Raw genomic sequence first — 13,621 nt, forward strand, 5'->3', positions numbered from 1 at the left:
GTAAAGAAAATTTTTAATTTGGGATTATCGAGAGGACTCCGTGAGCTGTCCGATAAATTCAACGCGCATATGCGGGCCCCATCTAGAATGGGTACCACTCAGAAAATTGCTGGATTGCTGGACCCCTCCACTTAAGATAAATGAAAGCAGATGGAGGCGAAACTGGAAATTCCGACGTGGGACTCAATGGCAAAGTTCTTGGAACAGAGAGGGCGGATTTTGGAAAGCGTAAATTTCTCGATGACCTCAAATGCGTCTTTCATTCAATTGGAAAGTCGAAGGCATGGTAATCACATTCGATCGTCATTTGTTGTTACTAGGGCGCCCTCTTCCGTGTGCCTGTTATGTGGCGTTGCGTCCTGCCGTGACTTTATTAGATTACTCCCCGAGGGCCGCTTAGACGGGATTCGATGCCTAGGTACATGTCGTAAATGTCGAAACGGTTCCCATTTAACTCGAGTTTGCAACTTTTCAAATTGCGGTATGTACAGGCAAACGCACCCCAGCCTTTTTAATTTTTAGGATCCCGTTATCTCATGGCAAGTTCAAGTATCCGACGTCTCCAATCGTAAAGTCCTTTGTTGCGACGGATCATGTTAATGATGCACCTCCTCTTCTAGCCAGCGTCAACCAGATTTAAATCACCAGTGGTTGTAAATGGCATAGGCGATGCTGGTGTAACAACGAATGGACTCTTGGTAAGGGTCTCTCTGCAGTAAGAGACTTCCACCTACACTGCTCATGCATCAGCGATCGTGACCCCAAAGCTCACCGCCCTTCAGCCCAGGGTCAGCGTTGATTTCAAAGTCCCTCCAATCGTCTATAATTCGGGCAACTCAGAGCTTGGCCAAGCTTGGCAAACGTAACAGACGTACCATTTTTGAAGTCATATTGCATTGCTGCACTTTTGATCTGCGCCCTCACTCCCTCCTTCACCCGTTCAGTCGATTGGCTGTCTTCCCTTGCCGTTTTGATCGGGACCGTCTTTCTCGCTAGCACTCTTTTGTTTCGTCGTTTTATTATTCTCGCCGTCCCCTTTGATTGTTTTGGATTGTTCGCGGCTTATATTAGATACATTAGATATCGTTAAATTCGTTACACTTGTTTCATTAGATATAAAGTAAAAACAAATAATTAAATATCGGGCTTATTCTTGGAAGGACAATTTGCGCCAGTAAAGAAAAAAAATATGAAAAACTTTTGATGCTAAACTTTTTGTATAGCTAAATTATATTTTTAAAACAACATTTTTTATTTTTTAACAGCTTTGAAAAATGTTTTTTTTTTTAATATTTACGTTTTAAATTTTTTTTAATAGGTACCTTCATGTAGAGCACTCACACTGGAGAATATTTTCGTCTCACAGAGCAGAGATCATCAGTCTGCGAGGCGAAAATATTCTCCAAAATTTTTCCCTTGTTTATAACTTTTCTAGGTAAAATTAAAAATTAAAAAAACTATAAAGAAATGCTAATTCGGGCGGAAAAATTTGGACAAATTTTCAAATTTAAAAACTATACATTCTTTTTGGAGAAAACAATTATTTTTGTAAAATTGAATTTCTTTAAAAGCCCTGACCTCAAAATGCTATTTCGTTCCGCAATCGGATACAGAATAGCGACTATATTGACAATTAAATATAGGAACAAATTAACAGGGAATATTAATTTTTAAGGGATTTTTATCATATTTCCGATTTCAAATATATTAGCCATTTGGCATCCGATTGCAGAACGGAGAAAAAAATATATTACAATCGTTTCAAATTTAGTACCGGCCCCTTTATCAATTTCGGAATAGCGGAATGCTGCACCCAGGACGAAGAGATAATCGATACCCTGATATGCCTGATATACCGTCGGCCGCGAATCGAGGAACACAGGCAGAGGAACGCGTTACCAAGAGGACCTTGGAAATGCTTGTCAAAAAATTTATTAGGTCCTCTATCCAGCGGGGTATAATTGATTATTACCCCCGGTACATGGAATATTACCGAAATGGAGGAAATTTTTTGTTGGAGGAAATGGAAATGATGCCTACTGTAACGATGGAACGTTTTTTAGGTTTAGTGTGAAGACACTAAAACAGCTGATTGACTTGCTTACCTTTTTTGTTTCAAATTTTTCAGGTACTTGTTATTTTTTTGGTTTATTGTGAGCTCGAAATTATTGTCGTTAATTTAATAATTTTCTTTACTATAATATATTTTATATATTATACTTTAATAAAATATAATACAACAAATAATATTATTACTTTCGTCATTTCACCAAATAACGAATATCCGAATTTTGTTAGGGTAGACAGCCTGAAATGTTACAAAAATCTAAATTTTGTGCGCTGGCTTCGAAACAAAATCGCACGCACACATGCCCCCCTGCGTGTGAATGTGTGACACGCATACATACACAGAACAATCCAAGCGCAGACAAAACTTCTTCGTCGCGCTGATTTTAGCGACTGAGAAACAGAAAGCATTCAATGAGAATATGAGCGTAAGATGAACGAACGGTGAGCGTAAGAGAGAGAGTAAGATTTCGCTCTGGGGCGTGTCGCAAGAAAAATGGACCTCCTTTTCATGCACAGTCATCACTGCCTAGTGGTAACACATACTAGGCAAATGCATTCACTCCACATCGACTACTAGACGAAGAGAGAAAGAAACCGTTGAGCGTCTTCAATTGCCACTGCCCTTATTCTTCAGGAATACCGACAGCCTTCATAAGCTAACCTAACATAAAATGGTTCATCATCTCATTTCTGTTTCTCAGAAAATTTTTTGTAGTTATTGGTTCGGTTTCCAATCCGAATACATCGCTATATTGGGTGCATTAGGTGGAGAAAAGTGTTTTGAAAGGTGAGATGACAGAGTTGTCTTCATTTCCTAGATTGATTTTGACTACATCGTAGTTCGAAAGTGATTCGTATGGTAGTTTATTCGTACTGACTACTTAAATAGTTGTATTAGTTTTAGTTGTATAAGCAGTCTTTTCAAAGAGTTGTTGGATGTTGCTGTGGATTGCGATTACCATAGCATTAGCAGGAAGTAAATAGCAGTAAATACCATTTGGAATCAACATACTGCCTGCTTTTGAATAAAGTTGAATATTTCGAATAGCTTGGGATCTTGCTGGAAAAAGTATTGGGTTATTACTAGGACTGCTACCTGTCAGCTTTTGGAACATGATTTGGGAATTTTAAGTTATTTTGTTTTAATATAAGCCAGCGTTTAGATGGCTTACAGTCTAATTGTCAGTTGTATTTTTTAATAAAATCAATTCCAAAAATTTTGTCACATGGAATAGGGATTATATATTCAGTCGTCTGTATCTCAACAGAAATTAAAACTTTAGATTTTGTAACTTATTCCTTTTATGTCTATAATACAGTGATCGGAACGTCCCCATCCCGCGGGTATAGAAAATTTCCCTGCCCGAGCTCTGCCACACACACAGGCAGTATAAACGTATGAAAAGTCATGCTCGCAGCCTGTTTGTCATTCGTAATACTAATGCATTAAATTCATATCAATGAAATGAGTGCCGAACACTGCTATAATATAATTATCTTAAATCTGTGTCTATCAGGTTGCGTTAGACCGTGCTCGGCCCTTGTGATACCGTATGTGAATCTACTTTTCTTCCCCGTATAAGGAACTCATGGTCTAGTAATTTTCTACTCTGAGGCTTCGGTAATTTTTTGTATCCTATTTGGATCTATATCTAAACACCTTCGTGATGTGTGTTAGAATATTATTTCCGAGCTGTCCGGCTGGGCAGTAGAAAATGTTAAACCGTTTTTTTTCTCCTCTTCTTCCTTACAGCTGCGACAGTAGTCGTTGTAGGGTGAATTCATGTGGCTAGAATGTGTCACTAGCCAGTGCCCCATGATGACTCTAATAGCCATAATAATAATTGGGATGCTCTTTTCTTTAAGATATTGGGCCAGAGCTGACGGGCCAACCGTCAATTTGGACCACATTCCCATTCGAGTTGGTATTTTCTTGTATTGGCTTCCCTAAGTTAAAGTTTGTAAGAGGCGGTATGCATCTCCATTTCTGACTCTCCACTGGAGTGGTGTGCACTGGAGTGTGATGTCCCTGTGGCCAGAGACCCAGATGAGGCTAATGATATACTGAATTGTCATCTCATGAAGCAAAGTTACTGGGGATGGAGCTGATTGATTTAATAGACGCTTGGCTTTCGCTGTATATATGGAAAAGATGCTTTAGTGCAGGGGTGCCCAAGCTCAGCATACGGCAGAGAAAACTCCAATACCAGTGCAAAAAATCACCAATACATTTACCACCATTTTTTTCATGTCGATGCACTAAAAAATAAAATTATAGTAACAATCAATTAAATCGATATATATACAATTTTCGTGTCACAGTTTTTGTGACCATACTCCTCCGAAACGGCTATACCGATTCTCAAGAAATTTTGTGAGCGTATTGAGTAGGTCTGATAATCCGCCAACATCTATTTTTCATCCTCTTAAATCCTGTTTGACATACCAAAAATCGCATATAAAGTGAGTTACTACCTCATCACACTGACAAAATCACGCTACCATAGCATTTTAACTCAATTTATACTAGGGAAAAAATTACGAGTGTTTCGCACAGTGAGCAATGCTAAGAAAACGCAAAAGGGGTAATTTGAGCCGTTATACAAGTTGATCTCGAAACATGCGAAATAGAAGATCTAAAAGAACCGAAAAACAAATCCAGCAACAAAATACTGATGTACGTGTAAGAATGGCGCAATTGCATAAGAAGAGCCAGAAGATACACGAGCTGAACCCAATGAAGTCAGAAGATTAGAACAACGAAAACCACGCCGTTTCACAGTCAGTAGACGCAGAACAAATGACCAGTAACGACAAAAGGTACATAGACCATTTATATCTGATTCATTCCTGCGTCTAGCATTCCAGTATGAGCCTTATATTGAGTATTATGCTCACTCAAAAGTGGTAATTGGTGCTATGGACAAGGAATGTCCTCATTGTCATGCTCTAAGCCAAAATTCAAAAATGATCCAGCTGGGATGTCTTGCGCGTCAGGAAAAGTGCAACTACCAGACATTGAAACACCAACTGAAGCATTGTACGACACGGATCGAGATTCTAACGAGTTCCTGAAGTCAATTCGAACATTCAATTTATGATTTCAATCAGAAATAGATCGAAATACTAATGAAGTGGTCAACATTACAATTCTACATTCAAAATCAGAGGCCAAGTTTATCATAAAATGGGCCAATGCCAAACAAACCCCATAAATTCTTATAAATCTACTTTATGGGCGGCGGGAATTCAGGAAGCGCACTTGCCAATCACGTGAATGCACGTTGTGATTATAATAACCTTGATTTATTTAATGCCAGACGTATGAATTGTTGAAAATATTCAAATCACATATGCACAAATTACAAAGCGATAATCACGCTATCCTCTCAAAAAATATTGTTCACGCTAAAGCACTAAGAGATTGACTTGCTGAATTACGATCAAATAATAACTTAAAAATTCTGTGTGCCACTTTTGTTACTTTTATATTCCCTCATTGTTCACAGCACTCCTGATGACTTAATAATACATATGATATGTATAATAAAAAGTACATTATATTATAGCAATTATAAATAGGCCCTATATCTTTTACAACTGCTTATTATTATAACATGCCAATTTATGCATAACTTCTTACTTAAAAACTGTTCTGCGAAAATTCATCGCTTCAAGTCGACCATTTGGGCAGAAAAAAAAAACAAGAATGGTTTTCTTGCAGTTTTCGACAATCCAACAACAAAGTACATTCCGATTAATACGATTGAGGAGAATAGGGAAAACACGAAAAATAGTTTTTGTATTTGGGCCTTGCCTATGCTGGGAGCAACACACGTATATGACATTTAGTTTCCCATATGAAAGAGCAATTCCAACAACAAAGGAGCAACGAGAGCAATGGGGCTGGGCACCCCTGCTATAGTACTTACCTTATTGCTATTACTTCAGCATGGAAGAGTCTAAAGGAGGCTCTAAATTATAGCCATCTGTGTAGAAGCATATTACATTCTTGGGTCGGGGTTTGACCTTTCCATTCCTCTCTTTCGGGAATGATGGTGCTGAAAGGAGCTTTAATGTGTTCCTTAGAAGAACAGTAGTCTGTACTGCTAAGAATTTGGGTGTCTTTTAGTAAGAGAGTAGATATCTCGGTGTTGTTTGGACTCCACTAATGTGTTTCTCTTAGTACTGTCTCTTGACTGACGCCACTTTCGCCTGTTTCATACCAGCTTGTTTTAGATTGGGTAGGTTAAGTATGGAGTTTAGCTATCGATGCATTGTGCTGCCGCCACCATACCAGGACGCCGAACATTAATGTGGGTAGGGAGACATGCCAAGTTTTAGATCTATCGCTTTTCTTTCTAGTGAAGAGAGCTATGGCGGCTTTCGTCGATATTTCTTCTATGCTTAAATTCCAATTTAGCTTCCTATATAGTTCCACCCTTACGTACTTTGCGCTGTCACTGAAGGAGAGCTTCTGGTTGTTTTATGTTGGTTAGATGGGATTTTATATTTTCTATTGGAAGAGGACTAGCTCTGCTTTTTGCGCGTTTACTCCCAGGCCGTTTCTGCGTGTCCAGTTTGCCAGGGTTTATATATTTCGCTCATAAGGTGGAAAAGAGACTGAGGGTATTTTCCCAAAAAAATGTCGGCAATGTCGTCCGCATACGGACGCATGTCCGCATTGCATCCTCCCTCTTCCACGTAAGATAGAATCGAGGAGAGGGGAGATGGCTCCTCCTTCTAGTGTTTCTAGCACTCTTTTATGATGTTGTAATATTTATTTAATCAAAATTGTCGAGCTTCAAAAAAATCTTGTTTTTGTTTTTGTTGGCTTCTACTGAGACTGTGACGATTAGAGATGATATTTTGGTTCGATATCTTTTCAACTAAATATCGGTGTTCGGTGTTGCTACCATCTTTCGTCTCGTTGTGGTGCTATTATCGTTGGGTATTTTCGTTGTAGTATAGACGCTAGCACCTAGTGTAGACATCACTGTCCTGAAAACCAGTAGTTGATTAAAGAGACTCACCAAGTGGCCATCTACTTCAAAAAAGTCAGGGCGTCAGTTATGGTATTCAGGAGAACGTTGTTGAAAGCCTCTTTAATGTTCAGAAAGTCCACGAGGGCATATTTATTTTGAGATATGGCTCTTACTATCCCATCCTTACTGGATGTGGTGGGCATTGAAGTCACATCTTATATTGCGCTTTTCGCCATATTCTTTTTTTTTTTTTTTGTTATCTTTAATACTGAAATGATATTAAAAAATGTTGGAAAGATTTTTTCGGAATATCCCTAATTTTTTGATCGCTTTTGAAGTCAGCTGTATAGAAATGTGAAATGTTATTAAAAAGTTACTGTAAAATTAATGTTTAGTAATGGTTTTTGTCCGTTTTTTGTTTTCGAAAAAATACATGTGGGAGGTGTTTATCAGTTCTTTCATGCAGCACTCCTCGAAGTTTGGGAGGAGACGACGCTGTTAGAGATTTAAATTAAATTTGATAACTAATAGAACCATATTTAGTAAAAGTTTTAGATCTTTTTGTAACAAATTTAGTTTATGTAAAAACTTTACTAAAAAGTAAGTAAAAATGGAAATATGGCCCAATCTTGATGTAGGCGGAATGCATAGGCGTCAATCAAAAACAACAAAATTCGATATTCGTTAAAAATAGTTCAACCATATATGCGAAATTTGAGCCCAGTGTCTCTAAAATTGGAGTTTATGCCAAAAATTATTTAAATGCTATATGAATATAAACATAATAACTCATACTACCACATAAGTTGTTATTTGAATCATTTGAAACATTTTCCATTTTAAGGTATTTTTCAATTGGTCAAACTGTTTAAAAATTCGAAAAGCTTGAATTATCAGCAAGATTGCACGCACCACGTGGCAAGAACAGCTCTTTTTCAAAAGCTGGTGCAAGACGAGGGCTCCACAATAAAATACAAATTAAATATTTTCGATGTCTTTGGACTTTTCTTAGCTTGAAATAATTGTAACATTATTGATATATTACACTAACTTTTCAGGTTTTGGCCATAATAAAGGCATTTCATCCCAATGTGCAGTGTTTAGTGTGTCCTTTTTTGTTTTGATCAATTTTATTTATTTTTATTCATTTTCTAATCGTAGATATTTGATAAATATTTATAGTCGAGTATTTCTGGTTATACTATGCAAATTTTAACTTTGTCATTTACGTGGCTCACGAATTTTTTCAATTTTTTCACACAGCCTTTTGCAGGCACTTCTTTTAGGATTTTTTTCTTAATTTTTTATACCCTTGCAGAGGGTATTATAATTTTGGTCAAAAGTGTGCAACGCAGTGAAGGAGACATCTCCGACCCTATAAAGTGTATATATTCTTGATCAGGATCACCTCCTGAGTTGATATGAGCATGTCCGTCTGTCCGTCTGTCTGTCTGTCCGTTTCTACGCGAACTAGTCTCTCAGTTTTAAAGCTATCGTCTTGAAACTTTGCACACACCCTTCTTTCCTTTGCACGCAGTATATAAGTCGGAACGGCCCGGATCGGCCGACTATATCCTATAGCTGCCATATAACTGATTGATCGGAAATGGTATAACTTTGGTGTTTTTAGAGTTAGAGAGTTCAAATTTGACATGACAGCTATTTTTGGCAAAACATTACGTCATGCCAAATTTCATAAAGATCGGCCGACTATATCTTATAGCTGCCATATAACTGAACGATCGGAAATGACCAAACTTTCGTGTTTTTGTAGATAGAAAGCTGGAATTTAATACAGATTCTATTTTTGGTCAGTTGATCCAACCTACCAAATTTCATTAGGATCGGCTGACTATATCCCATAGCTGCCATATAACTGAACGATCGGAAATGGTATTTGGTAGAAATATCAACTTTCGTATTTTTGAAGATAGAAGTTTGGGACTTTTTATACCCTTGCAGAGGGTATTATAATTTTGTCCAAAAGTGTGCAACGCAGTGAAGGAGCGTCTCCGACCCTATAAAGTATATATATTCTTGATCAGGATCACCTCCTGAGTTGATATGAGCATGTCCGTCTGTCCGTCTGTCCGTCTGTCTGTCTGTCCGTCTGTCTGTTTCTACGCAAACTAGTCTCTCAGTTTTAAAGCTATCGTCTTGAAACTTTGCACACACCCTTCTTTCCTTTGCACGCAGTATATAAGTCGGAACGGCCCGGATCGGCCGACTATATCCTATAGCTGCCATATAACTGATTGATCGGAAATGGTATAACTTTGGTATTTTTAAAGTTAGAGAGTTCAAATTTTAGGTGAGAGCTATTTTTGGCAAAACATTACGACATGCCAAATTTCATAAGGATCGGCCGACTATATCCTATAGCTGTCATATAACTGAACGATCGGAAATGACCCAACTTTCGTGTTTTTGAAGATAGAAAGCTGGAATTTAGTACAGACTCTATTTTTGGTCAGTTGATCCAACCTACCAAATTTCATTAGGATCGGCCGACTATATCCTATAGCTGCCATATAACTGAACGATCGGAAATGGTATTTGGTAGAAATATCAACTTTCGTATTTTTGAAGATAGAAGTTTGCGACTTTTTTTAGATTTTGTATTGTAATAAATTGGAGTATATATTCCTATTCCCATAAGGATCGGCCAACTATATCCGATGTTTGCGATATATATCCGGTTTTAACTGCAAGGGTATATAAACTTCGGCTCCGCCCGAAGTTAGCTTTCCTTTCTTGTTTTAGATTTTGTATTGTAATAAATTGGATTATATATTCCTATTCCCATAAGGATCGGCCTACTATATCCGATGTTTGCGATATACATCCGGTTTTAACTGCAAGGGTATATAAACTTCGGCTCCGCCCGAAGTTAGCTTTCCTTTCTTGTTTTTATTTATTTCTTCCTTTTGCCCTTTGTTATCCTCAGTTTGCTATTTAACAATTTGTCCTTGCGATTATATTAATTATCCTTTGTCTCCCTAATTTTGATTGATATTAATGATTGGTATTTGCGATTTTATCTTTATTAATTAGAAGAAGCAATGGTGCTGCTCCCGATATTTATTCAAAATTGATTTTATATACTTTCTTAATGTCTAATTTATGTTAAGTCTTATAGCGGCCTACATTCAGCAGAGACAGCAGAGTAAGAGTCTCTTAAGCTTAGCCGTGGTATATACACATACATGAGTTCGGTTGTGTGGTCCGCGCAAGTGACAAAATGCTGACACGATCGATCGAAGAGACGATCGGTCCCTTAAGTTATGTAAGCACTGAACCAACTTGTTTCTACTTGTCCTACTCTTTGATTCTTTTTTAGTTATTAACAATCTTTATTTTGTTTTCACGCAGAAATATTTCCACTAAATATATTTCTTTTTAGGCTTACTGAAGATGTTTCCGTCTTTGCTAGTTCTGTTGCTCACTTGTATAGTAGTTTAACGAAGCCTTGTTTTGACCTAATGCTGATAGGATTAGCCTTAATGCGCTCGTCTAGAAAAATGAAGGCTAACATTTTGACAGGTTAGTAAACATAAAATCAACAAATTTTTTAAGAAATATATAAATTTGTATTAAAATACGCAGGACCAGCTTTGTCAGTTAGTGTAATTTTACTAACAGCCCACATTTTGCGACATGTCTCCCCGAAATTCGGACAGTTGGTATCTGAAGAGGCTAATCGTTATGGTTACTTACGGCATATTCACTCCCGTATAATAACAAATGCTGAGGAAATTGCTTTTTATGGAGGACATAAGGTAAGACGATTTTTTAATAACATTTTGATTGGGAAAATGTTTTTAAATGTATTGCATTTTTTAATTTTTAATTCGATGCTTGTAGAGTACAAGGGTATATTGCACTGGTGGGCAAAACTCACACATGCTTACAATTTGAGTGTGTTCGTAAGCAGCCAAAAACAATGAGAGCAGAGAATTCGCTAAGCGAAAAAACGTAATTTTTCGTTAAATTAAAAGTTGGAATGGTTAGTGCCCATTATAGTGCATTTTATTTTAAGGAAAGTTTTTCTAGAAACAGTTTTCTAGAAAAAACAAATTAATGGTAGTCTAATGGTCTAATGGTAGTCTGCTTGAATTTCCGGGCCCTGAGAACCTGTCGGGTTCTGATTAAATTATTAAATTAAAATTTAAAATTCTTTAATTAAAATATTAAATTAAATTAAAATTTAAAATTAAACTTAAAAATAAAATTAAATTTTAAATTTGATTAAATTAGATGATTAAATTTGATTTTCTAAAAATTAAATTATTTAATTAAAATTTAATACTTATTGACTTTTTTGCCGTTGGATTGCCAAATAGCACAATCAGCGTTTCAATTGTGGCAAAGGATTGTAAAAAAAGTCCTATAAATCAATTATAATTATAATTTTGTCCAAAAGTGTGCAACGCAGTTAAGGAGAAATGTTCGACTCTAGGTTAGGTTAGGTTGAGGCGGCGATGCGGGGTCAGTCACTGACACCCCCATCCACATGAGCCGCTAGGGCTCCTTGTGGTACCGCGTAGGGAGAGGTCCTACCAGGGAACAGTGGTTGCTCCCATAGGCCAAAAATAAAAAAATTAATAACGGCAAAAATGTACGAAAAGTAAACAAATCGCCTCTTAAATGTGAAAGCTTCTTCATGGCAAACCAGATTTTTCTAGATATCTAACGGTATTTTCTAAAAATAGATTTAAGGATGTGAACAGTTACTCATTTTTAAAGCGTAGCTGCGCGCATCACGAATATTTCACAACTAAACCGAACTTTGAAGTGGTCAGATCATTATTTACGTGCTCAAATTTAAATTATTTGTAATGGATTTTGAAGTTGAAGGTATTTTCTATAAAATGAGATACAATTTGATATATTAATAATAATTATTGTTATTATTATACTTTTATTACTATGAACTAATACATGTTTTTTGCCCATATTTTGAACGTCTTTCTCATGTTTAGCTAAAGTTTTAATAGTGATCCCACTATATTCTACAATTCGTTTATATACCAATGTGTTTTTCGGTCTCCAAGGGTAACAAATGTGTAAAAATTTTTTGCCAAAATTTGCCTATGTCCCTAATATTGTAAAAATACTAACACCATCTTAACTTTTTCAGTTTCACTTTTGCCGAAATATACGGCATATACTTGTTATGCTGTTACTCTGTCTTCGTGTGTCATGCTTGAGTTTATTTTTCCAAAACTATTTGTTCATTTACTAATAGTTTTTATTTATTTTTATATTCCCTTGCATTAAATTTTAATAGGTTCTTCTTATAAGTGTGTGTTTGCACGATCTTATATTTTTAATTTATGGTGCGGCGAAAAAGGAACCAGCGCAGAAAGACAAAAAAATTTGATTGAATGCCTGAAAGCGAACATCATAAAAAACGGCTATTTTGCTGACATGAGTGAACTATCAAAGCGAATTGAATACATATGTAAAAGGATTGTTACATTTTGGTTGAAATACAATCGTACGAAAGCTGTAATTCTCCAAAGTCAATCTGATTGGTTCAAGGAAAAAGAAACAATTCTGTTAAGCTGTGCCCCATCTACATCCAAAAGTTCTGACCGTGGACGACCGAAAATAAATTTCAATGAAGCTTCTAAGCGGACAAAACGACGAAGAATTCCTGAGCTATCACAAGCTGACGAATATATGGCTACTGTATTACGATCATGCAGCTCATCTCAACCAACGTTTACCGAATTTAATGTGGATGAAGTCTTGTCACTCTGTATTGATACAAATATGAGTAAAAATCAATATATGCTTATTCGTAGTTTTGTTAATAGTAAGACTTCCTTTAATTTACTACCAAGCTACGAAAAACTTCTAGCAGCCAAGGCTTTAACTTATCCCAAAAATATCAATGTTAGCGAATCCAAAGCCGAAGTTGAGCTTCAAAGCTTGTTGGATCACACGGCGTTACGAATTATAGAACTTCAAGCTGATGTCCTTGAGAGCATTGATGACGATAGCGTGGTTGACTTGATGTTAATTGGCAAGTGGGGACTTGACGGCAGTTCTGGTCATTCCGAATATAAACAGAAAGCATTGAACAGTAACATTGATGATTCGAATTTGTTTGTGACTTCGTATGTACCACTGCAACTAATTAGTCAGGAAAATGATCCCCAGAAACACAAAGTAATTTGGAAAAATCCGCGACCGTCATCCACACGTTACTGCAGACCAATTCGATTCCAATTCCAAAAAGAAACAACACAATTAACTTTAGATGAAGCGAAATACTTTAGGAACAAAATATCTGCGCTGCAGCCATATACATGTAAAGCATTAACCAAAAATATTTCAATTACACATCGTTTGCAGAAAAGTCTGTAGTGCTTTAAGTGAAACATCAACTTGTAAATGCTGCGTATGTGGCGCAAAGCCGAGCGAAATGAATGAATTGGAAAAATGCTTAAAGAAAAAAGTTCACGAAGAACATTATGAGTTTGGGTTGTCTCCGTTGCACTCATACATTCGATTTTTTGAAGATTTCTTGCATTTGGCATACAGATTGCATTTGAAAA

General features: G+C 36.6%; 1 protein-coding gene across 7 annotated transcripts in view; it reads left to right on the forward strand.

Annotated features, from left to right (window-relative positions):
* The window catches only part of Abcd1 (ATP binding cassette subfamily D), a 100,888-nt gene that overhangs the window by 45,554 nt on the left and 41,713 nt on the right, over positions 1-13,621 (forward strand). For 6 of the 7 annotated variants that reach the window (XM_043213419.2, XM_070282353.1, XM_070282352.1 and 3 more), the window contains 2 exons: positions 10,459-10,598; positions 10,662-10,834. In XM_043213419.2, coding sequence (XP_043069354.1) covers positions 10,459-10,598; positions 10,662-10,834 — 313 coding nt within the window. Of the gene's footprint in view, positions 1-10,458; positions 10,599-10,661; positions 10,835-13,621 lie in introns of those variants that run through there. The other variant, XM_043213422.2, reaches the window with a different exon arrangement.

Source organism: Drosophila bipectinata, chromosome 4 (genome assembly GCF_030179905.1).
Source record: "Drosophila bipectinata strain 14024-0381.07 chromosome 4, DbipHiC1v2, whole genome shotgun sequence".
Taxonomy (NCBI): Eukaryota; Metazoa; Arthropoda; class Insecta; order Diptera; family Drosophilidae; genus Drosophila; species Drosophila bipectinata.